At 39.9% G+C, this 21,885-nt stretch overlaps 1 protein-coding gene across 1 annotated transcript in view; it reads right to left on the bottom strand.

The window, feature by feature from the left end:
- Window positions 1-21,885, bottom strand: part of BCAS3 (breast carcinoma amplified sequence 3) — a gene marked incomplete at its 3' end in the record, with an annotated part of 101,478 nt that overhangs the window by 61,216 nt on the left and 18,377 nt on the right. The window contains exon 6 of the mRNA XM_009870305.1: window positions 18,039-18,111. Coding sequence (XP_009868607.1) covers window positions 18,039-18,111 — 73 coding nt within the window. The remainder of the gene's footprint in view (window positions 1-18,038; window positions 18,112-21,885) is intronic.

Below are 21,885 nucleotides of genomic sequence, written 5' to 3'. Positions count from 1 at the left end.
GAAAAATATTCCACCGGGTAACACATTCCTGAAAGGAGTTCGTACTTCACTCTAAGCAACAGCTGAATCCTATGACTTGATTTGATAGAGACACTTTACACTGAATTTACATTACATCTCCGATGGACTTTTGTTTGAACTGAATAGATCTTTTCAACTGCTTTGTGTCACTTTTATCATTTTAATATAAATAGAACTCCAAGGCCCTTTCTTAATAAAAAGGCTTGCTTTCTTTTGAGAGGGGAGAAAGTGCTGAGTGTTCGATAGGGCCAAGGAAGGTAGTGGTGGAAACCATTTTACAAGCTGAGGAGAGGCTTTGATGTGGCAGTTCTTTTCCATAACACCTTTTTTCCCCTCCAAGAACGCATTAAAATGTTGGCTACTTCTAGGTCAAGGAATATGAAGGAGCACAAATTGCCAGCTGTACAAACACATACTAAGTATTGGTAAAAGAGGGTGTTTCCCCTTGCCCATATCTGTTTTATTTTACAGAGTTTAACACAATTCCTGACACAACACTTGCTTGTCTTCTGGATCTACTCAAGCTGCTCAAGAACTTTTTGGAGAAGTGGAGTATAAATGCCAAGTGTTTACCTCAAGTGCCTCAAGATAATAAAACCCTGCATACCGTAAGAGTGCAGTAGAGAAACAATATATGTACAGAGAGACAACCGAAAGAAATAATAGAATAAAAAAGTTTTGACATTTTGCCTACTGAAATTCTTCCCAAAATACACATTTTTCTAGGCACGTACCTAGCCTAATAACTAGAGGGTGCTATTTATTACTTTCAAGCACTTCAAAGGCTCTTCAAAAACACTTTTAGAACAGTGAGGCTCAAGTCTAGGTACTTGACATTAGAAGCTCATTGCTTCTAAAAATGCAGAAAATCACAGCAAGCTCTATGTACAAACTCTTTTTTTTTATTTAAGCACATTTATTGCCTAAGGGAAACTATTATTTTGATAAAACAGTGCACAGATTCTTATTTCAAAAGAGAAGTCAGAGAAGTTGATTCAGCTAAAATGATATTAACATAATTGATTCGAACAGTTCCATTTTGACTTGACATATAGCTAACTACAGGGCTACAACTCATGAGTATGCACCTTCTAATGCATATTGCACCAACAAAACTACGCGCAATAATCCTGTCACTCAAATAATTTTTATTACATCATACCTTTCTTTTGGCTGATCATGGTCCGACCATTGAGCCAATGCTTTTTTAAACCACCGCCAAAAAGCAGTAACTTGAGTTCAAGTGCTAATAAAGTTCTAGTACGGGCTAGGGCAGAGGGACTCTGAAAGTCTACCTCCAATTCAAAAGTCCTCTTTGCAAACATTCATTTCTTCTAATTCCATGGAAGCAAGAAAGGCAGTAGAAGCACGAGTTGAGCAATCAGAGGTGGGCAGGAGAGCTGCAGAAGCCAGACGCAGCTTGCCACCACGGGGCCGCAGCACAACACGGCTCTCTCGGCACTTAGGTCCTGGAGGAGCTCCACTGATCTACTCCCAATGTCCCGTCTTCTTCAAACAGGGAATTGGAGGCTTTCTACAGCCTGTGTTGCAGCCCCAATTGCAGTGTGCTCCTTACATCCCCAAAGATCTCGACTGAGTCCTGGACATAGCTTTGAAAAGCCAGACATCTCAACTCCTCATTATTTAAGAAGAATCTGAACACAAACCCGCCAAGAGCAAAAGCAGAGGGTGACTGTGCTTCCCTTCTTCCATACCATTCACACCACACACAGTATTTCCTCATTCTGCTATGTGGCCAAACAGCAGGAAGATTTACACCAAGCAAGATGCTGCGTTTAAATACCCAAAAAATTACTGTGTTCAGTAAGACAAAGGTGATTACTGAGAAAAATCCTGGCATCCTCTGCACAGTCTCTAAAAAATTTACTTGGGCACGATGCTTTATTCCTATTTTTCTTCACTGAATTATCAACCATCAAATACTAAAAATGGCACCACCTCTGAGAGTGGAAAATAACATTTAGTGCAATCAATATACTTAACTTCCAGCTACAAAACCAGCAGCATCCAAACTACCACAGAACCCCAGAACCACTACACACTGCAAGACAGAGCCCCACCAACTTGCAAAAGCATCTCTTGACAATCGGAAGGTCTCGAAACCTCAGAACTGTATGAAATGCAAATTTCTGCAACTTGCTCTATTTCAGGAATAACCACAAAGATTCGTTTCGTCAGAGGATCGTATGGACACTGTAAGTAAACGTGCCTGAAATACACCAGTCGATGGTCTGTGTGAACCAACTCCCAGCCTTCGGGAGAAAACAAAGCAAGGAGGCTTCTAGCCAAGAACCTTCTCTCCTGATACCCTGAAGGGCTTGAAGATCACGTCCACCTCGCTGAGAAGGGTTCCGATCACATTTCCGTGTACCAGCGACGATTACGTAAAGGGGAACGATTGAGACAGGAATGTGACAACGCTGGTTTTTGCAGTCTGGTAATTACATCAAGTCTGTCACAAACAAAATTCTTGCAAATTACTCCCACCTATTATTGACAAATTTTCATTGCTCATCCCTGACTGTCAGAACAGCTGCTTAATGAAGAGATATCAACCGATTCTTTCAAAGTAATGGACACAAATTTGCCAACGACTTCAAAATGATGACATTAATAAATACACAAATACGTCCAGACTCCTGTATCTTCTGTTCGACTCTAGCAGTGCACGGATAGAAGAAAAATAACAGATGCCTTGTACAGCTGGCACTTGACTACATCTGTGCTCACGCGTTGCCACATAACCAGCACCTCTTCGCAGATTTGCTAGCTATGAGTCACACGGGTTATAAAAGCTCTGTGTCAAATGTCTGCATACAGAGACAAACATACTGTACAAAGCACACACACTTGTTACACGGAAAAAAAAGAAGACTGACAGAACCAACACGAGGAGAATGTTCTCTGTGCCCAGAAAGATTTTACTCTGCCCGCGCAGAAGTGTTTACTTCCCTCCCTGCTGCCTCTCGCCGCTCTGCCACGTGATGAACAACATCCCACTCGAAGAGAGAATGGGCAGCGATGACAGAATGGGCTCACGAGCCCAGAAAGAAAGGAAAAATAAATAAATTTGCAAGGCTGACCACCAGGCCTTTATAAGGCTTTCTGTAGGTGAGGTATTTTCCCGTTCGTTACGGCAACTTTAAAAAAAAAAAAAAAATCACCTCCGGATGGAAGCTGCTTGGCCGACGTTGGGCATCACTTAAACCTGGAGAAGCTTCAAGCCTTCTAGTGCACATCATGCAGAGCAGTAAATTTAACAGCTGCCACCAAAACAGCTTCAAGCAGCATGGCGTGTACTACCGCCCATCAAAAGTAACTGGACTCATCATACAGTCATATAGTTAGGGCTAGTTTACATAAAGATAAACCAAGGACTCAAAAAAAAATAAATCTGGCAGTTATTCCATGACAATTTGTCTGTTATCTTTAAAGTTTTGTTTCTCAAGAAAAAAAGCTCTATTTTAATTTGAGTGTTTCAAAACTGGGTCAGGCGATGGTTTTATCTGCTTATTTTGAAGTACAATTTAGTTTTCAATATCATAACCTTTTGCTGTTTCTAAGAAAAATAATCACTAGCATACGTCTCTCACTGCATTGCATGTTCCCAGACTTAATTTTCATTCTGCTATGGCCACGCTAGTACCACACTTGATTATCCTAATGTATTCCTCTTGTGATGCTTTATTTGTTTGCATGCAATTTGCAACAAATGTTTTTTCATGCCTAGCACAAACAACATAGAAAATAGCCTTAATTTTCAATACTTCTGGCGCCTTCCGGAGGAGGTAAAAATATTAAAACATGCTGAGATCACACTCAAAACCCCTAACAGTACAATGATCTCTTACTAGGCCCAGCTTTAACAATCTATGGGACTTAAGTAAGTTTGGTGTTTCGGTACATATTAAGTTGTGGAGTGCCTTAAATGGAATTTAAGCTTCCAAACTTATTTCACAAAAGACAGTTGATTTCATTGTCAAGCCAGAAGGGACCATTACCTCACGCGGCCTTCCTGTCTAATGCAGGCCATTAAGTTTCACATAGATATCTGTTCTTAAACCTGGCTCAAATGCTTTAAATGCAATTTAACCCCAGCACTGCATACAGAGAACAGGAGTGAGAAAAGCAATAGGAAGTCCAAGGGACTTGCTGGACAAGGTATGTCCAAAGGCTCTGCTCAGCAAGCTACTCCAGAAAGATTTTTAAGAATTACTACTCTATAAAGCATCAGATCTAGCAGTGAGCTACTGATAAGAAAAAGCTATTTCCTTATAAGAATAAACAGGACCCTGATGGTGACACCAGTTTCCAAGCAGCAGTGGTTAAGATTATCCCGTAACCTGTTCTAACTGTGGCCAAGCTCTGACACTTCACGGAAGGGGAAGCAAAGGAACGTAAAACCAGAGTCCACAGCACAGAGTTAACAACTTGTGTCCCGAACCCTTCCACAGGAAAGCTGAAGCATACATTTAACTGTGATCTTTGTAGTAATATTACTAGAGCGTTGAGCCCAAAAGGCAATTCTGTTCTCCTCAAAAAAAATTAAAAGATTGCATTATTTATTCCTTAAAGAGTACTGCAGAAAAATCTTTCACTATCACCGCCTGGTCCCCTAAAAGTCCCTGGCTCTCTGCATGCCAAGTTTTCACAATAAAACCTCGAAAACTCAACTCTGCAAGTAATTCCCTTATTTGCCCTCACGGTACTTAACAGATTCATTCAAAACTGGGAAAAGCAGAGTAAGATTTCTGAGAAAGTGACACTTCTCAAAAAGGTGCGTGTGGCAGTGAAACAAAAAGCAGCAGAGACATTTTAAGTGTACCACAAATTGCAAAAGGCATGGAAGCATTTATTTTTAAATAAGAAAAACCTGTACCAATCTCAGACACATGTTGCCAGACCTAATCCTTTAAATACAAGAAAAGAAATTAGCTGATACAGCACTAGAATATTTGTGTTAAAAAACAAGAGATACAAACTTCACTCTTCTGACTTCTTCAAACATTCTGATCGAGCCTAGTCTAGTAAAAAAGTTCCATCTTATCCTCTTACCATCTTCATAATCTCACATGAACATAACAAAAATACTTTCAAAAAGTCACTGACTCTGCAGAAACCATTCTGTTACAGGTAAACTGTAAGTCTCAGCCTGAATACAAAAAAGTATCAATACCAAAACAAAACGACATTGTTTGCTCACGTGTGGAAAGAAAAAAAGATGGGACTTGTGTGATTGTGCCAAAAGGACCAGCAGCCAAAGAGCAGCACAGCCACCTGCATGTACAACATAGACGGAAAACCACTAATTTTTGAACAAAGGAAACAGATAAAAGGTGAACTAACACACATCAGTTCCTGCACAACGTAGGCAAAACAACGATGCAAAGAACTGGGAATACAGGTACCACTCCTTTCAAAGTCTTTCAAAGAAAACTCTTGAAAAAGATCAAAATGAGTATCTAAAGTGTTGATCCCTACATCTGACGGACACCTTAGCAAAAATGACTCTTAAAGAAGTTAATTTCAGTAAAAGGCAAAACCTGCAACCAAATAACATTAGCCTGCCGTATGTTTACAAGCTTTGTAACACTGTTCAAAGAATACTTAATGGGAACAGCACATTAAAAGCAGCTTATTGTAAAACGAGTAAACTCTTTGCCTTATTCCTCATGTATATGCTACCATCTGTAAATGGTTTTAAAATGTTCTACCCAGGCCTGTACACACTCTCCTTTTCAAGGACAATCACATATATTTCCCTAACCTATTAACTTTTTACTAATTTCATTAAAGAGCTAAGGTAAAAGACACCTACCTCTAGCAAAACAGTCACCACAGCGTACCTTTGGAAGAGGTTCAAGAACTTTTAATACAAAGTCACTTTCATGCCAGGTGACCACTATGCTCTTTACTTCTATACTCTGTACAACTAGCTAAGGTAACCAATTAATATTTGGAATCCACTGATTTTGAGGAGAAAAATTAAGATGTTCTCTGCCTACATGTATTTCGGTCAAGCCTCGGTTTCTTCCATCAGATCCCTATTTGCTGTTGGCTTCAAGCTGCCTTCTTCTCCGTCACTTTCATGCCAGGTGACCACTATGCTCTTTACTTCTATACTCTGTACAACTAGCTAAGGTAACCAATTAATATTTGGAATCCACTGATTTTGAGGAGAAAAATTAAGATGTTCTCTGCCTACATGTATTTCGGTCAAGCCTCGGTTTCTTCCATCAGATCCCTATTTGCTGTTGGCTTCAAGCTGCCTTCTTCTCCCCCGTTTTATCCTTATTTATCGGCTCGCCAGCTGATATTTGCAGAGGAGTGTTGGATATACAGACTCCTGTGAAGCCGTTCTAATTACCACCCCATGAATTAGCTGTCAAGTGCTGCTTTTAAGTGGCAAGGCCAGCGCTCCCCTCCAGGAGATCAAGTGCATCCACTTATTGTAACAACGGAGCACAGCAGCCGCGCTCTGCGCATGCACGGCAAACAGCGGTTATCGCAGGGGCAGGAACATACAAAGACACTTCACAAAAACACGCAGCAAGAAGAGTCCCAGTTCGAACGGTCTGTTATCCAAGAAAGCACTAATGCAGGAAGAACATCGCAGGATGTAGGGCTGCAGGGTTTCACATCAATTCCTCACCGGACAGGGCTCATCCCTTCAGGAGGCAGCGCTGAAGCCTTGTAGCTGTGAGAAGCGGTTGCCAGGTCATTTTTAAAGTTCGGATCTGAGAGTTTCAGACACACTTCAAATGCTCAAAGCAAAGACATGGGGCCAGATCCCGTTAGCGAGAGCGCTGGCAATTTTATGTGAAATGAAAGAAGATTAAAGCACCCATTTCAAAGTAGTAAAAAGCCAACCTACTAAAGGGCAATGCAGGTAACTTCCTCACCAGTTTTTCACGTTGGCCATCGCCCGCAACGTCAGCGGAATGTTCAGGCATGACTGCTGAGACACCAAGGGAACTCTCAGTCTTGTGCCACGGCTCACAGGACAGGCAAACCCCTGACCCAATAGAGAATCGGAAGTTGTTTCCACTCTCATGGCTGTATAGGGGAAGAATCTGAAGATACAAGTTTTCTTGACAATCCTGGAAGAGATGTTTTGAACTGACAGAGGTCACGGATTTTTTCAGTTCCGAGTACTTGCACAACTACTGCGGCCACTTTTGTTCAATTAAATACTTCAATTGCTTCTTTATCTGTAGTCGAGGTGTATGAAAGACTGTGCCGTGCATCACAAGAGGAGGAAAATTTAAGATTAGCCTTTATTCACATATTGGTACTGTCATAACAGATACTACAAGAACAGCACCATCACTTCAAAGAGAAAAGTAAAAGGGAAGGGGAATCCTTGAAAATATTAAAATGCTTAGCAACCTCCAAATTACTCTTCAGTTTTGGCAGCAGGCAGCTTCCCACACTTTGCATTACCAGCAGTACGTGACATGTTTCTACTGTTGTCTTCTGCCAATAAAAACATTACTCATTCTCGTCATCAGGAGAGACTTTCTAGATTTTTAAATATTATCGGGTTTTTGTTATTTTAAAATGCATGAAGCTAAATAAAGCCACACAACAGCCGACAACCTACCTTTACATACCGCGGCATGTTGTATTACACTGCTCCCCTCCACAGCATGTGGCACGTCTGTCGCTGAAGTGTAAAATATAGCACAAGCTGGCTTTTCAGCTGTGGCACGCTTTTGCAGCGAGACTAGAGTGTGACACACTTTCCACTTCACTGAGACGTACCACATGTTACAAAACATAGCTGTCCCATCATATTTCGAGTTAGTTAATATAGGAAGATTAGCGGCATCTCAAGAGATTTGTTTATCTACAAGGCTTACTTGACCACAGCTATCACTGAGGAAAAGTACATCTGGAGCTCCGCTTTTCAGATCAGGATGATTTTTTTTCTGGTATATTCTGGACTTGACTTTGTTCTTGTGTGTCACCAAACAGTTCTTTTACACAAAAGCTACAAACCCGCGCTGGCAGTCCTTGGGCGTATGCTTAACTGGAAAAATTTCTGTAAATCTTGGAGACCATGAAAAAAGATTAACTTCCGAGTAGAATACAGCTGCGTTTGTCATACCTCTATCAAAGATTAACATTTCTAAGATCAGCTGATTAAGCCTAAAATCTGGTAGAAGGGCTTCCTCCAAAAATACAGAATGAAGTAAATTTACGAGTTGTCTTGTCCTTACTGTCAAATGAAGCAGAATTCACCACTGAAATACATGTGTGCAATTTGTACTGTAATAAATGCTACACAGATCTTCAACATCACACAAGATGGACCAAACCCAAAAATGTAGAAACTTGTTGCATATCAAGAGACAGCCAAGTGTCACAGCTTACTAAAGTACCAGATTTCTGGAGCACAACACTGAGAGCAAATTGATGCTGAAGCCTCTCAGTTCCAGCCAAATTTCATCAAGCATATGCAGAACCCAAGCAGAGCATTCTGTGGAGCCACTTGCAGGCTCCCTACAGCCAGAGCTAGCCCTGGCTTGGATAAAGTAAGCTAAAAAACCATCGGAAAGTCAACAGAAGTCATTCTTCTGAAGCACATTACAAAGCTTCTTCAACCAATCCTTTGCTCAGCTATTGCGAGAGTTGCTTTCCTCCAGAACAAATTTCTTTAGATTTCAGGTTTGTTTCTTTCTTTTCTGTGCCTTTTCGCTTATGATTCACAGCTCTGACAGGCCTGTCAGCATCTTCTCATCTCGCACGTAATCAGCCCCACCACCAAAGGGCAAATGAAGCAAGCAGCTCCACGCCCTCCCGCCTCGCCGACCCAGCCCCCACGCAAAGCCACTTTTTGGATTCGACATTAAACACAAAACCTTGTACCAACCTGCTTTACCTAAAATAGGTTTGCCGTTGGTGTCATTAACGACAGAAGCAGAAACTAATGGGGCTGTGCAGCACTTCATCACCTCCGCATTAAGCAGCCTCTGCCTCCAGCTGCCTGACAGCAATCGCTGCAAGACATCTCTCAGTTGCTTATGAGTCTACTGAACTTTAATTGTTTATATGCTAGTTTATGGCTCAAATTACAGTTTTTGAGCAGCCTGAAAACAATCTCATTTCCAAGAAAGAATTTTTAGAGCACATATGACTGAAGCTGAGTAGAGATAAGCTTAGACCTTATGGCTGAAGCCCTGGAAAAGCGCTGTCTGTGAACAACAAAGTCTCCATGAGATTCTGGTCATATCAGGTCGGCCAAAATTTTCACAAGTGCCCATTAATTACATGTTCTTACGTCTTACTCGGTGTTCTTTACGACTTGACAGAGGCGCCCACGTTCTACAGACGAGCAGAATTTTCACTGTAACCTAACTCATCGAAATTTGGTTTGAACTTATGAAATAGTACCTGGAAATGATTATTCTGAACAAGGTGTCCCGTGAAGAACAAATCAAATCTTCTTTAAACTGACCCTGGGGCTGAGATCCTATACGAACTGCTTAACATGAAAATAAGCGTTTGCTTATGCTACAGCCTTTCTCTCAGCAAAGCCACTAATGCAGCCACCTCCTCTAATGGGCAGCTCTTCGTGATATTTGGAGGAATTTCCTAGTGAAATGCAGCTGATATTTCCAGAAGGAAAAGGGAAGGCACACAGGAACACTGCATTCTCACCTGAGACAGCCACCAAACACAGCAGATGCTGAAACGGGAGATGTGGTTCTTCAAATTGCACAGGAAAAAAGGAATTCAAACTTTTCGCATTATTTTGTCAATGCCTCCTAAGTAAAATGAGGTAAATTATGTTGTACAAATATTCTACTAATTTAACTCACAGCTAATTTTAAAAATGAGTTTGTGAGCAACTACCAAAAAACGCAGTAAGGGGTTTCCTCAAGTGATATTCTGAATTCAGAATTTAAAGAAAAAAGCGATTAAACAAGATCTTTAAGAATACAACTTACAGCTTTTTCCACAAAGGAGAAGTCTTCTAAATCTCTAATTTGCAATAATGAAGAAAATTTACCGCACTGTAAAGTTAAAATTTCAAAGCTACCAAAACATACTCATTTTGCTTCAAAAAACAGTTCAGAATAAAGAAAAAAATAATTCTATCAGATTGTTTTAATTGATTCCACTTATTGCATTTTAATTGTCTTTTTCCATATTTCAGAGATTTAAAAGACTCTAATCTATACCCACATGCTTGAGCTCAAAATCCCTTGATTTTTCCTCTGTATATTAAATATTACTGAAGGAAATAAAGAGAAGAAAAAGGACAAGAAGGACTCCAGAGAGACCACTGTAAGAGAGAAAATGGCATTTAGTAACAGATGCAAAGTTCAAATACTGTCAGGCTGCAGCGAATAACTCAAGTGGCAGCAATTGTGTAACACTCCAGATACGAGGGCTGCAAGTTAAGGCAGTTTGCAGTTTGTGCTCGTAGTCTGAGCAGCTAAGTGACAGCTGTTTAGGACAAAAACCTATTAAATAGCATCAATATCTGATGGCAAAAAGGTGAACAACTTAAATCATCCTGAAATTTCTAACTACTCTGCGACGTACTTTAAATCCTTCTTACAGTACAGAACAGCAATAACCCTAAGACACGTATGAAAAAAAAAATATATAATCCTCAACTGTTCTCCAGGTCTATGTCATATTGATTTATAACAGTTATTTCTAAGACAGACAAAAACACACAGATGCAAACAATTACTCTATTTTTGTAGGCAACAAGTGAGGTGGGTGGTAACCGAGAAATTTTGAGAAATCCTGTCACAATATTCCGCTTTTTCTTAAGTAACCCTCATCACACAACAAACGCTCGCCACATCAGAGACTTTCCAGGGCCTGAAGGGCCACTTTGATTCCAGACCGCTGCAGGCATTAGTGGGGACGTAATTAGGGTAAAAAGTTCAACCACAGTTCCATGTCTAGAGTGCTGCCAGAAATAAATTTCCTCTCATTCACTGGTTTCTACTGTACCCTCCCCGAGAAACATATTGAAAACACATTTATCTTTGTAGAGTTTGTTCCTCTTCTAATTAACTTTATAGCGTTTACAGTATTTAATAATTTAAAGTGGAATTTAAAGTGGCCCTGGAACCAGCAGCTCTGCCTGTAATGGCGCTGTGCATTATCTTTTCCCCGTAGAGCTGCTCCTGACAGGCGACAGGGGGAAGGTTTGTGCCCCAGCTGGGTTTCTCCGGCCGTGGGTTTAGCGAACAGTTCCTTCCTCCCCTCCATCTCCTCCCCGAACCATTTACCCGCGCGGGGGGTTGGAGCAGCAGTAAAACGAAACCGCGCCTCGGCTCGGCAATCTGCTCTCCCCGACCTCCGCGCCATCCCAAGGATCGCTTCGGCAAGGTTTATCTTTTTACAGCTTAATAAATCAAAGCTTTAGAAGGTCAAAAGTAGCCACGGTTCTCACCAACTGGTCAAAGTTTGACCCCAAATGCTCATTTTCTTCCTTCCAGTTTTGATCCAAGATTAACAGTTTATTATAGTTGAAAGGTTATTTCTTACTATAGCTCACTCAGACAAACACTTGGCCTATCAGAGGAACACCGGATCTTTCCTACCCTCGGCATTTACAAATGAAAACACCACCTTGTTCCATTCCTTATTCCATTCAAGCTAGCTCTATCTCCGAGCACTTTAATCTGTGAGGAAAAAAACCACAAAATTACCAGTATGCATCACTTCAACAATGTAAAAGTTGCTGAAGTGGATTAATATAATTCTAGAAAAACAAAATCTGGATCTGAAGAGCTCTTTTCAAGATGAAAAACACTGCTATCTATAGCGCCTAACAGTCAAATCCAACATCGCTAAAAGGAATTTAAACTACTTTAGTCAGAGTTTGTGTCTCTCAGGATCTTAAAAGTTACCACACAATCTGTTAAGACTAAACTGATTTTTCCTACAATAACCAACGAGGGAAGGTTTTTCATCTGCTAGAATGGAGGGAAATCTTTGCAAGGCAGTTGATAGGACGGCACGCTTTGCAGTTAATGGTGCTTTACAGTTTTTCAACAGTACCAGAGCCTTCAGAACTAAACCCCCAATGACTACAGGAAGCTGAGAGCTTTACCCAACTTAAAAGGTTCTCCTATACTTTTTAGAACAAAACCAATTAAATTAAGTACGCTCTCTAGAAACAAACTTATACATCCTTGACAGTCTTCAAAAAATAAGGCTGGAGGGAAAAAAACCAAAACAAACTATGAGTAAATTTTGCACAGTCTTCGAAAAAAGACCACAAATATTTAACGAACTTCATAAAAATCTGTCATGGTGTCCAATACAATTGAAAATCACAACCATCTGTCCAGCCCATTTTTATGTGTGATTTGAAAAAAACATGCTGTGTTTTATCTTGAGTGGATACACCCTTTACACCCTCAGTTGCGTGATTCAGTCTCTGGCACAGAGCTGTGAGTCCAGGGCATAACCACTGCATTTCCAACGGCATTCCAGTAAAAATATTCCGGGGAGACTTAACTCCCTGCAGCGTGAGAAATGTGAACAAGAACTTCATTCATCATCACTAATTTCCTTCTCTTGGGTGATCCTTCCAGAAAGCTTTGCTGTTTGTCGCTGACAAATCATTTCACAGCTAGCTAATTTTAAACATTAAAAGCCACAGACACTTCGAACTGGACACTGGATTTCAGCATGAACCAGTTACTCTGCCAGACAAGTCATGGGGTCATATGATTTTAAAAGACTAATACGAGGAAATATTAACACTTTATTTCTTTCGATTCCTGCTCGTGCGATGCTGCTTTCTACCAAAACCTTAACACTCCCATAAACACATTCCCAAGTTAAACTTGTGCTAAGGTTAGGAGGTTTTAATCTACAGTAGCCCTAATAAAAGTACGCTTCCTGAAAAATTTGCTGCCAATTGATCTGCCTTGTAAACTGATCAGCAGGGAAAAAAATGCTAGCTAGTCAAAGTTACACGTTTTGTTTGCTCCAACTACTCCTCCTTCTTTAATTTGCCCTTATTTCCTCTCTCTTCCCATGATTAAAAAAGATTATCTCTTGCTTCTCACACCCTTGAATGACTGCCATTCAATTCTTCAAGACATCCAAAATTTTCCATCACTTGACATCATTAAATTAATAGGCCTTTCTAAAAACATATGCTAGAATCTAACACATGCTATGGGCTGCACAGGTTACTCATAGAGGTCCTTCACTCTCCATAATGTAGAAGGTTGGAAAGTCTACTGGCCTCAAATCCTTACTTTTTAACCCCCTATAAGTGAACTTTCAATTAGCTATACTCTTATATAACATACATGCCTACATAACATTCGGGCATGAATTTCCAATCTCTTATCCAAGTGTATTTATTTGGACAAAAGACAAGTGCAGCCAAGTGTCACATACTTTTTGTAAGGTTGACTTAAAGATCTGGGTTGCATTTCAAGCAGATCTTCAAGATTCTTTTTCCCCTCTCCCACTAAACGATTAATTAACAGAAGATAAAATATTGCTATCGAGAAACATGGTTATTGTGAAAATCATTTACAGGATTTCCACCTTCGTTGTTTTGCTCTTTTAACGAGGGATGAGCAAAAGAATAAAGCATTTTAGCAAGCGAGTGAGAGCACAGCTCATGGCTACCCAGCTCCAGCAGCAAAGTTAACCGAAGAGATTCCCTCCTCTGTGCTCATTCCCACCTTCATGCTACAACTGACTTCCTTCTCAGCTGCACGTTGTAGTTTTGCAAGCAGTTCTTCATAAACAGGTGACTATTATAATCCATATCACTAAAAAATAAAATCAGAGCATTATTTTTCACTTGGATTATTAATTCTGTCTCCTCTACCGTATGGTTCTACAAGCAGCTGAAGCGACCAGAAGCACCAGCACCAGTGGATGAGTTGAGCAGGAATTTTGTCTTCTCTGCTGGTCAGTGAATCACAGAACTGCGGTCTAAAGGCTCCCTTGCCGTATGTCCACAGTTGTACTGATACAACCCTTTAGCCAGAGCAGCACCCATTCCATTACAAGACTTCTGTCCCCCATGTACAATAAACTGCTCAGCTAATAAAGACAACAAAAAAATAAAGAAAGGAAAACAAAAAATCTCGAGAGTAGAAACAAAGTTTGGGAGCTCATAATTAAGCCTAATGGGGCAAACGCTTGAGTCATCAGAACACTTAGTATTTGAGGAAAGGTAGATACCAGGGTTTAAAGCACTTACAACATTCTGTACTCAGAAGAGATGGTTTCATACATAAGACACTGCAATTACTCATCTCTGTCTTCCCTGCCCCCTTCTCCCTTTCTCTGCCCCCACACACACTTTTTTCTGGTTTTCCTCCTGCTATTGTCACTTGTGTTAGCTTTCTGGTTACCTGCGTGGTCTACTGCAAGGTGGATGCCACCACTCTCAAAACTTCAGTTTCTTTGTCGCTAATCTAAGCTAAAAAGATTATCCTGGTCACTTCCCCATTAAACTTCCCCATCAGCTGAAATGAAGCATTTGCTTAAATTAAAGCTATCGGTACCTTTACATCTGAGCACAACAAAAGCATGTCTAATGTCTTTTGGACCTTGGGTGTATTTGAAAGTGTTCTACAGATCCTGTATGTTCCAGACTACGGCTTCGGAAACCAGGAATGTATTTCCATTTGACATAATTGGTCTTATCTGGTTATCTTTAAACTGAGTCGCTCCAAACAGCACACATTAACTAGTTCTGCCACGCAGTTCTGCAGCCACCACTACTATTCATTTTAAAGGGGGGAGAAAAATTCTGTTTGCTTTGCGGATTGCTAATCTTGATGTTTTGCCACCCAGAAAAGTCATTAACGTATACCAAACTCCATCAATTCTTTTTGTGTGTGTATGAACATTTATTTATCTTATCACCAAGAACAAAGTAAGTACGCCTCTACAAAAACAAAATTTATGCAGATGTTCTTTCCTATTTGGTTTTCCTTTAATTTGCAAATCTTGTAATCTAAGACTGAAGTTGACTGAACCGACTTCTAGACCAGCACAGTAGTATCAGCCAAAAAACACAATCTGTTTCCCATTTATGTGTCAAGACTGCATCCTTCTTGGGGGCTGTGAAAACTATTGTTTTGAAAAGATTATACAGTGAATCACAGAATGGTTTGGGTTGGAAGGGGACCTTTAAAGATCATCTAGTCTAACCTCACGCTAGACATATTTCAGTCATTTTACTAGACGGAAAATTTGACTTTTTAAGTACAAAAATGTGTGTACCAAAAACTAGTCAGAAACTCAGATATGAGGCTTTAGAAAGCACAGATTTCATCTTCCCTGGCAAAATGCTCTTCATGGGGAATACAAGGATTGAGAGTAGTGGCAAACCTCCCTCTACAGAATTTTTACAGAAAACAGATACCAAAAATCAATTTCTAAGTGCAAAGTTTAACATTCCACATACCCTAAGTGTTTTTTTTAAAGCTTGTTCTCAACCATGACTGTCACAAAGAATTTAAGATTTAAAAGTAAGAAATATTAACGTTAAGACCTCAATACCAATATTCAAGGGGATGTAAGTTTTATCAGCATATATTGTATCAATGACAACTGCATTAGGTTTCATTATAAAAGAGATTCAACCCACGCGCCAAGCTACCCAGATGTTGACGTCTAAGTTAATACATTGAGAGACACACTGGGAGACATCTTAAAAATTAACAAGGTATTTTTAGACCTGTCAAAAATCTTTAATTAAGTAAAACATCAGGGGATCTCTGGGATAAATTATCGTATTTCTAAGTTACTAAAGAGAACTTTCACTGTCTAAATGACAACAAACAAAATTTCAGGAATGAAACGTACATATAAGTGTTGATTTTAAGCAAATGTTAATTTTGCACAAAGTACGTCTATACCGAGTCTTTATTTCATAATGAGGTGAAGAAATCATAGCATAGTATCAAAGACAAAATTATTCATTATCTTCTTGCCATTAAAATACATAGCATCTTGTAGGGATAGTGAGAAATACTGATGTTATTAAATATAAGTTATACTTTTGAAGTTATTAATTCATGACTACTTGAAAATGCTTTAGATTGGAGATTGACAAATGTTCTACATTAAAAAGAATTGTCTTTTTACCATATTTCTCTCATTATAGCGTATTTACTTTACAGCTAACGGAAAAGAGAAGAATTTCCTGACGGTAACCACTAATGCAGACTAGTGGTCAGAACCAGGAAATCCCAGCTCCGAACTTGAACGTGTCAATATCTCGTTGATACAGTCCCAAAAGATAAAGTAAGGGCAGGGAGGCTGCGCTGGTGGAATTATTTTGAGGTTACACCTTGCAAAGATAAAGACATGGGTCCTACTGTTATAATAGTGTCCAAACTCATTCACTTTATACTAAAAAAACACAATGGAGTTTACGGATCATGTGTTGGAAGACTTGGATTTCACACACTGGGTCCGCTTTGGATCAGTAACCTTTGAGAACATCACTCAGTCTTTTAGGCACTTGCTTTATCCTTCTGTTCAATGGGAAATATTTTACTGTCGGTGCTGCATCATTTCACTGATGATATTACCTGCCAGTTCAGCAGATAAAACAGACCTCCTATTGCCTGCCCACGTTCAGCCGGGTGCTGACGGCTGCACTACTTGGTGCCATAGCCAGCATAAGCCCCAAAGTAGGTGAGGAGATGACCGTATTCAAAATCAAGCACTTTGGAACAAAAACTCTAGAATAAACGTACTATCTTCTTCAGATACATGATTAAACAAGGTGGTTTATTTGTCTGCAACCACAAGAAACAACGTTAAGCATAAAACCTCAAGAACAGAACAAAGTTGTGATTCAGGCTCAGAGGCTATTTTAATGTCCTACACCAATTCTTCCATCATTATAGAAATGTAATCAAATGATCTATGACTAACAGAAGAAAAAAATAAGAGTGGCGCTTGAGGCAATTTAAAAGGAGCGTGATTCCAGTTGACAGCAAACTATCAAAGAACTCTAAATGAGAAAGCTATCGACAAAACAGGCAAATTGCAAGGACTCCGTCAAAAAAAGAACTTGCAAGGAGCAGTAAATGTAGAAAACACCCACAGGAGGGTGGAAGATAAAAGGCCCTATAAATTGTTTTGCAAGCTGTAAACACACCATTAGGAAGACATTTCATTTCTCTACCCTACATGGCTTTTGTTTTAAACATTTTAAAGAGGCAACATTAATATTCTGGCTTAACGCAGTAATAATACACTCAGAGAAATTTACAGAGACTTGATGGTCTGTCTCCACACCCAGAGCGATTAAATTCTTAATTGAAAAGGGTGTGGCACAGAATTAGTCTTACTACTGTAAGAAGATTTACTTGAACTGTTTAGCCTTTGAATCACTGTGTAGAGGATTACCCTTGAAAAGCAAGTATTTTCCTGCAGGTATAGCTAGGAATTCTTTGCATTGTCTGAATCAATATATCTAGCAGACATAAAATATCCTAAGGCCCTCTTTTATAAGAGCAATGATACAACAATAATGCCCAGAGAGCACAAGACAGGACTGTTAAGTTATTTTTCTAGCTCCAAGAAGTAGATTTAGCATGTATTTTGCTGACAGAGTGGCTGTAACAATGAAATGGCTTGGTCCTTGTAGTGCATTTGATACATGACTGCTGCTGGAAATAATTTTTAATTACTTTTTAAGACACAGATATTGCTTTACACAACTTCTCGATAATAATTCCAACCAGGATTAATATCAGAAAAGGCTAATCAAAATTGTGATTACACCGAGAACAAAATAAACTCAAAATACTTTGTAATCTATTTTATATGAAGATTATTTTTTTATTCCTTCTAAAAAGCTTAGGTCATATGCAAATGAATGCCAACATACTGACAAAAACTTGGAAAGCACTTCACAGTGTAATCACATTAGCAAAAAAAGAATAGATCTTTACAGTTGTAATCTACTGGGGGGTTTACGATCTATATGAGACTTGATTCACAAAAAGTACTCTTACCCAGAAGATCCAATGCTTTTGCATACACCAAGAAGAGGCCGCTTCTCAGAAAAATTATCACATTTCTGAGCACCTAATAAGGGAGAAAACAAAAAAAAAAAAAAAAGGAGATCACTATGTACTGTTTGTGTTACCCTTCAAAGTACAGGTGTGCATGTTGTGGGGACCCAACAGACACCGATACTGAAATGACACTGAGTATGTAATGTGAAACTCACAGCCTGTACAAAATTAGTGACAGCAACGCAAAAACAGGCAGAGCCACCAACACCGGCAGAACTGTTCTTGAACAAGACGGCAATGAGTAACAAACCGAGCAGCAAAAGGCGGCCAGGACTCGGGAGTTATTTTCTGCTCATTTCAGTCAGGGTTAAGGATTCCGTAACTATAAGAAGTAATGCTTCCTCACTTGTCATTGTTTTATAAAAGGTGTCTGCAGTAAGGCTGTCACCATCTCTGTGTGCAGTTCACACACTGGCTTCCAATTTATTCTACCGATGTGTGAGTGGGCTGTAAGAGCGTTACCCGCAGCAGCGCAGCGTACGAGCACTTACAGCCACATTTACACCCTGCTCTGTGCTGAAGAAAACACAAGAATACGTTCAAAACAGCCTTCAGTCAGTTCTATGGCCGAGCCATTTCAGCCCTTGAGAAAGCAACCTCCAGCAACTGCCAGCGAGGCACAAGCTCCACCCGCTGCTCCAAGTGAAAACACGACTCCAGCTCCGGATCCCATCGGCTTCCACGGTTGGCTCCAGGACGAAGGGGAGAAGCAGAGCTCGGTGAGGGCTCCTCCTCGGCTCTGCCGGCCCTGCTGGCCCCAGAGCTGGGCGACTCAACCCAGCCCTCCCCTCCGTCTGCCCCAGCACCCTCACACCGTCCCTCCAGACCCAGAGCCATTAACTACACCACGCTGCTCAAAAGGGGACTTCCAAAGTTTTGAAACTTGGCCTTATTGCCACGTAAACAAAAATAAAACTAAAATTGGGTCAAAAATCTCTCCTCCTGCGAGCAATGCTTTACTAAATTCCAGGCTACATTTCTATCCAACTTAAATAACAGAATAGCCACCGCCACCACCACTAAGTTTCCTCCATTTTCTTTCAACCTTTGCCTTTTTAATTATCTATCTATAGGTATGCATGTGTGTGAACAATAGATTTTTTTTTTCCTCCATTATACACCAAACCTTTTGATCTATAAAGAATATTAGTGATACAGTCCATTCAAAATTTAATTCGCAAATACTGGTGTACTGCACTAAATCAATTATTCAGAAAGACACAACAATTAACAATATACATTTTCACATAACAGACTGTTAATTATTAATAACTCTGGTACATGCAATTAATTTGTAACAAAAACTGTTCAGTACTCTCATCTGTACAAGGATAAGTCTTCCCCTCCTACACATTTGGGTATTTATAAAGTCAAACGGGTCACATGAATAATTTCACCATCAACAATAGCTTTCCAAGTAACCCAAATCAGACAAATGTATTTTCCTTTCACTCCTATTATTTCAAGAGCTTTTATGAGTCGTACCTGTACTGTATGTACTGACCTGTAAATTGATAAATGAAACATACAGTCTTCTCAAGACTCTGGCAACCAATCTGTTTTCTTCAACACCAGTAACAGATGAACTCCATTTGTTTCTATTCATTTCAGCAAAATGCTGACTACCAGGAGTCCTGACACTGATTTAAGCAGAGCCAGGATTTTACCTTAAGTATTTAACTATACCTTTTTCTGTTCCTTTTTTCTTTTTCTTTTTTTTTTTTTTACTAGGATGTATTACAGACATGAACTCACATGCTTCTTTGTGGTCTTGTTCCAAGTTTAATGACAAGGAAGGGGGAGCAAGGGGAAGAAAGGTGGTGGCGAGTACAGAGAAACAACCACACAAAATCAAAAGCAATGCCAGGTTTTAATACCTACAATATAGATTTGAAAAATTTGTACAATCGGTGCTTAAACTTCTGACTTGAGTCTGTAATGACAGAGGCCCTCATTAAAAAAAAAAAAAATCCATTTTCTACTTCAAATATACACTTTCAGAATGTAAATACTAATACGGTAGAAAAGGATCATTATTTTGAGGACTCTGCAGGGCATTAAATCAGGTTAATAGCGGTGCCATTCGCGAGATTGCAAAAAGCGACATGTGTTGTTCTCCGCAATGCCTAATGGAGTCAGCAACCCTTTCTGCTTCTGCCGTGGGATTTAATCTTCCAAGTTATGGTGGATTAATTTTTATTTGTAAAATTGTGTTTATTTGCATGTGCGATGGACTGACGTTGTACACACCTGCTCCACACACAGTGTTTAACAAAATGCAGCAGGATGATTGAAATGAAAAACAGCTAGCTAAATCCCTCAAATACAAAAAGTATTGAAATCCTGTTGCAAAGTCTTTTCCTTAAACTCCTTTTATTCTAAATCCTTTTAATTCTGTCATATAACACTACAGCATTTATAAAAAGCTGAAAATCCTGACAAATCACACAATTAAAGTAATGAAAACTGTCCTTCCTGCCAACAAGGCATCACCTTATCTACCGCTCCATTTAACTAAATGATTTTTTTTTCTGAAAAAAATAATCTAACTTCAGTTATTATACTTTTAAAAAAAAATATCTGTGGCTAAACCAAATTTCATGCAAATCAACATTTAGAACTTTATGAAGTCAAAAGGTTACCCACACGTAAGCTCAAAGCTGCTTATGTCCTGTACTTCTGATGAAACTGTGAACAGGTATCTCCGGGGCCTATGAAGCCGCTCAATAATGCCAATAATAACAGCAAGGACAGCAGCAGCACCCCTTTCGGAAGAATAAGAACAAAATCCCAGTGTCCTCTCGTTTCCCTCGAGTAAGAGAAGTACTCTACAAATGTCAAATTCTGACCTACTTAGCAACAACCTACACAGATGACAGCGTGTGTTGTTCTGGTACGGAAATCCACTGATGAAGTTCACAGGCATTTAATAACGTGCTGCAGCTCCTCATCAATAAAATCGCTCGCATTTCTATCTTTTACTTCAAAATTGTGCTGCCTTTGTGGTCCTGCCCCATGTCCACCATGGTGCCGACCAGTATCTGGAAACGCAAGGGGCCAGCTGGCTGCTATCCACTACGTCCAGTTTTCCCTCCCTGTTTTGCTCCTCAGTGTTTCTGGAGCCACACGTTAACTGAAGACAGAGAGAAATACTCTATTTTGATCGAATCTTGTTTGAAAAAACACCTTGAAGATGCATCAGTCTAACATGGCGCAAGTTTAAGGTGTACTGGTTTAAGGCGTTAACGTGATGTGGCCAGAACTGAAATGGTAGCACCCAGGTCGGTCCCCACAGCTTCAAAGAAATTAGCGTTTTAAAATGCCATGTTCCAAAATTCTTCCCTAGAATATCTATAAAAGGCTTACTTGCTCTGCCTGGGAATTCTGTTCTGTAATTTCTACAACCCATACACATTAACATCAATTACCCCCTAACAACCCACCTAACAGTTACAAAACACAAAACCTTCAACGCACACCTGCGGGACCCACTGACACCCACCCAAACCCAGCTACCGGCTGCTGCTGCTGCTTGCTCAGCTCGTAGGGCTACTGCTTTTTTTACTATAATATGTACTGTGCAATTATTTGGCCCTCAAGGGCTTAAAACCACTAAGCCACCCAAGTGGTTGAACATACCCAAAACTCACATCTGCCTTCCTTTAGAGAGCAACCCAAATACTACAGTTTTTTCAGGATACCTGCACATAAAGCTGAGTCAGCTTTTGAGGCTCAAATTTTATTTTACCAACATCAAAGATGCAAGCAGTAGAGCACAGAGATA

The sequence above is a fragment of the Apaloderma vittatum genome, unplaced genomic scaffold (assembly GCF_000703405.1).
Source record: "Apaloderma vittatum isolate BGI_N311 unplaced genomic scaffold, ASM70340v1 scaffold4625, whole genome shotgun sequence".
In the NCBI taxonomy this organism is placed as follows: Eukaryota; Metazoa; Chordata; class Aves; order Trogoniformes; family Trogonidae; genus Apaloderma; species Apaloderma vittatum.
The sequence above is the reverse complement of the archived record's forward strand: the minus strand, read 5'-3'. Positions and strand labels throughout refer to the sequence as shown.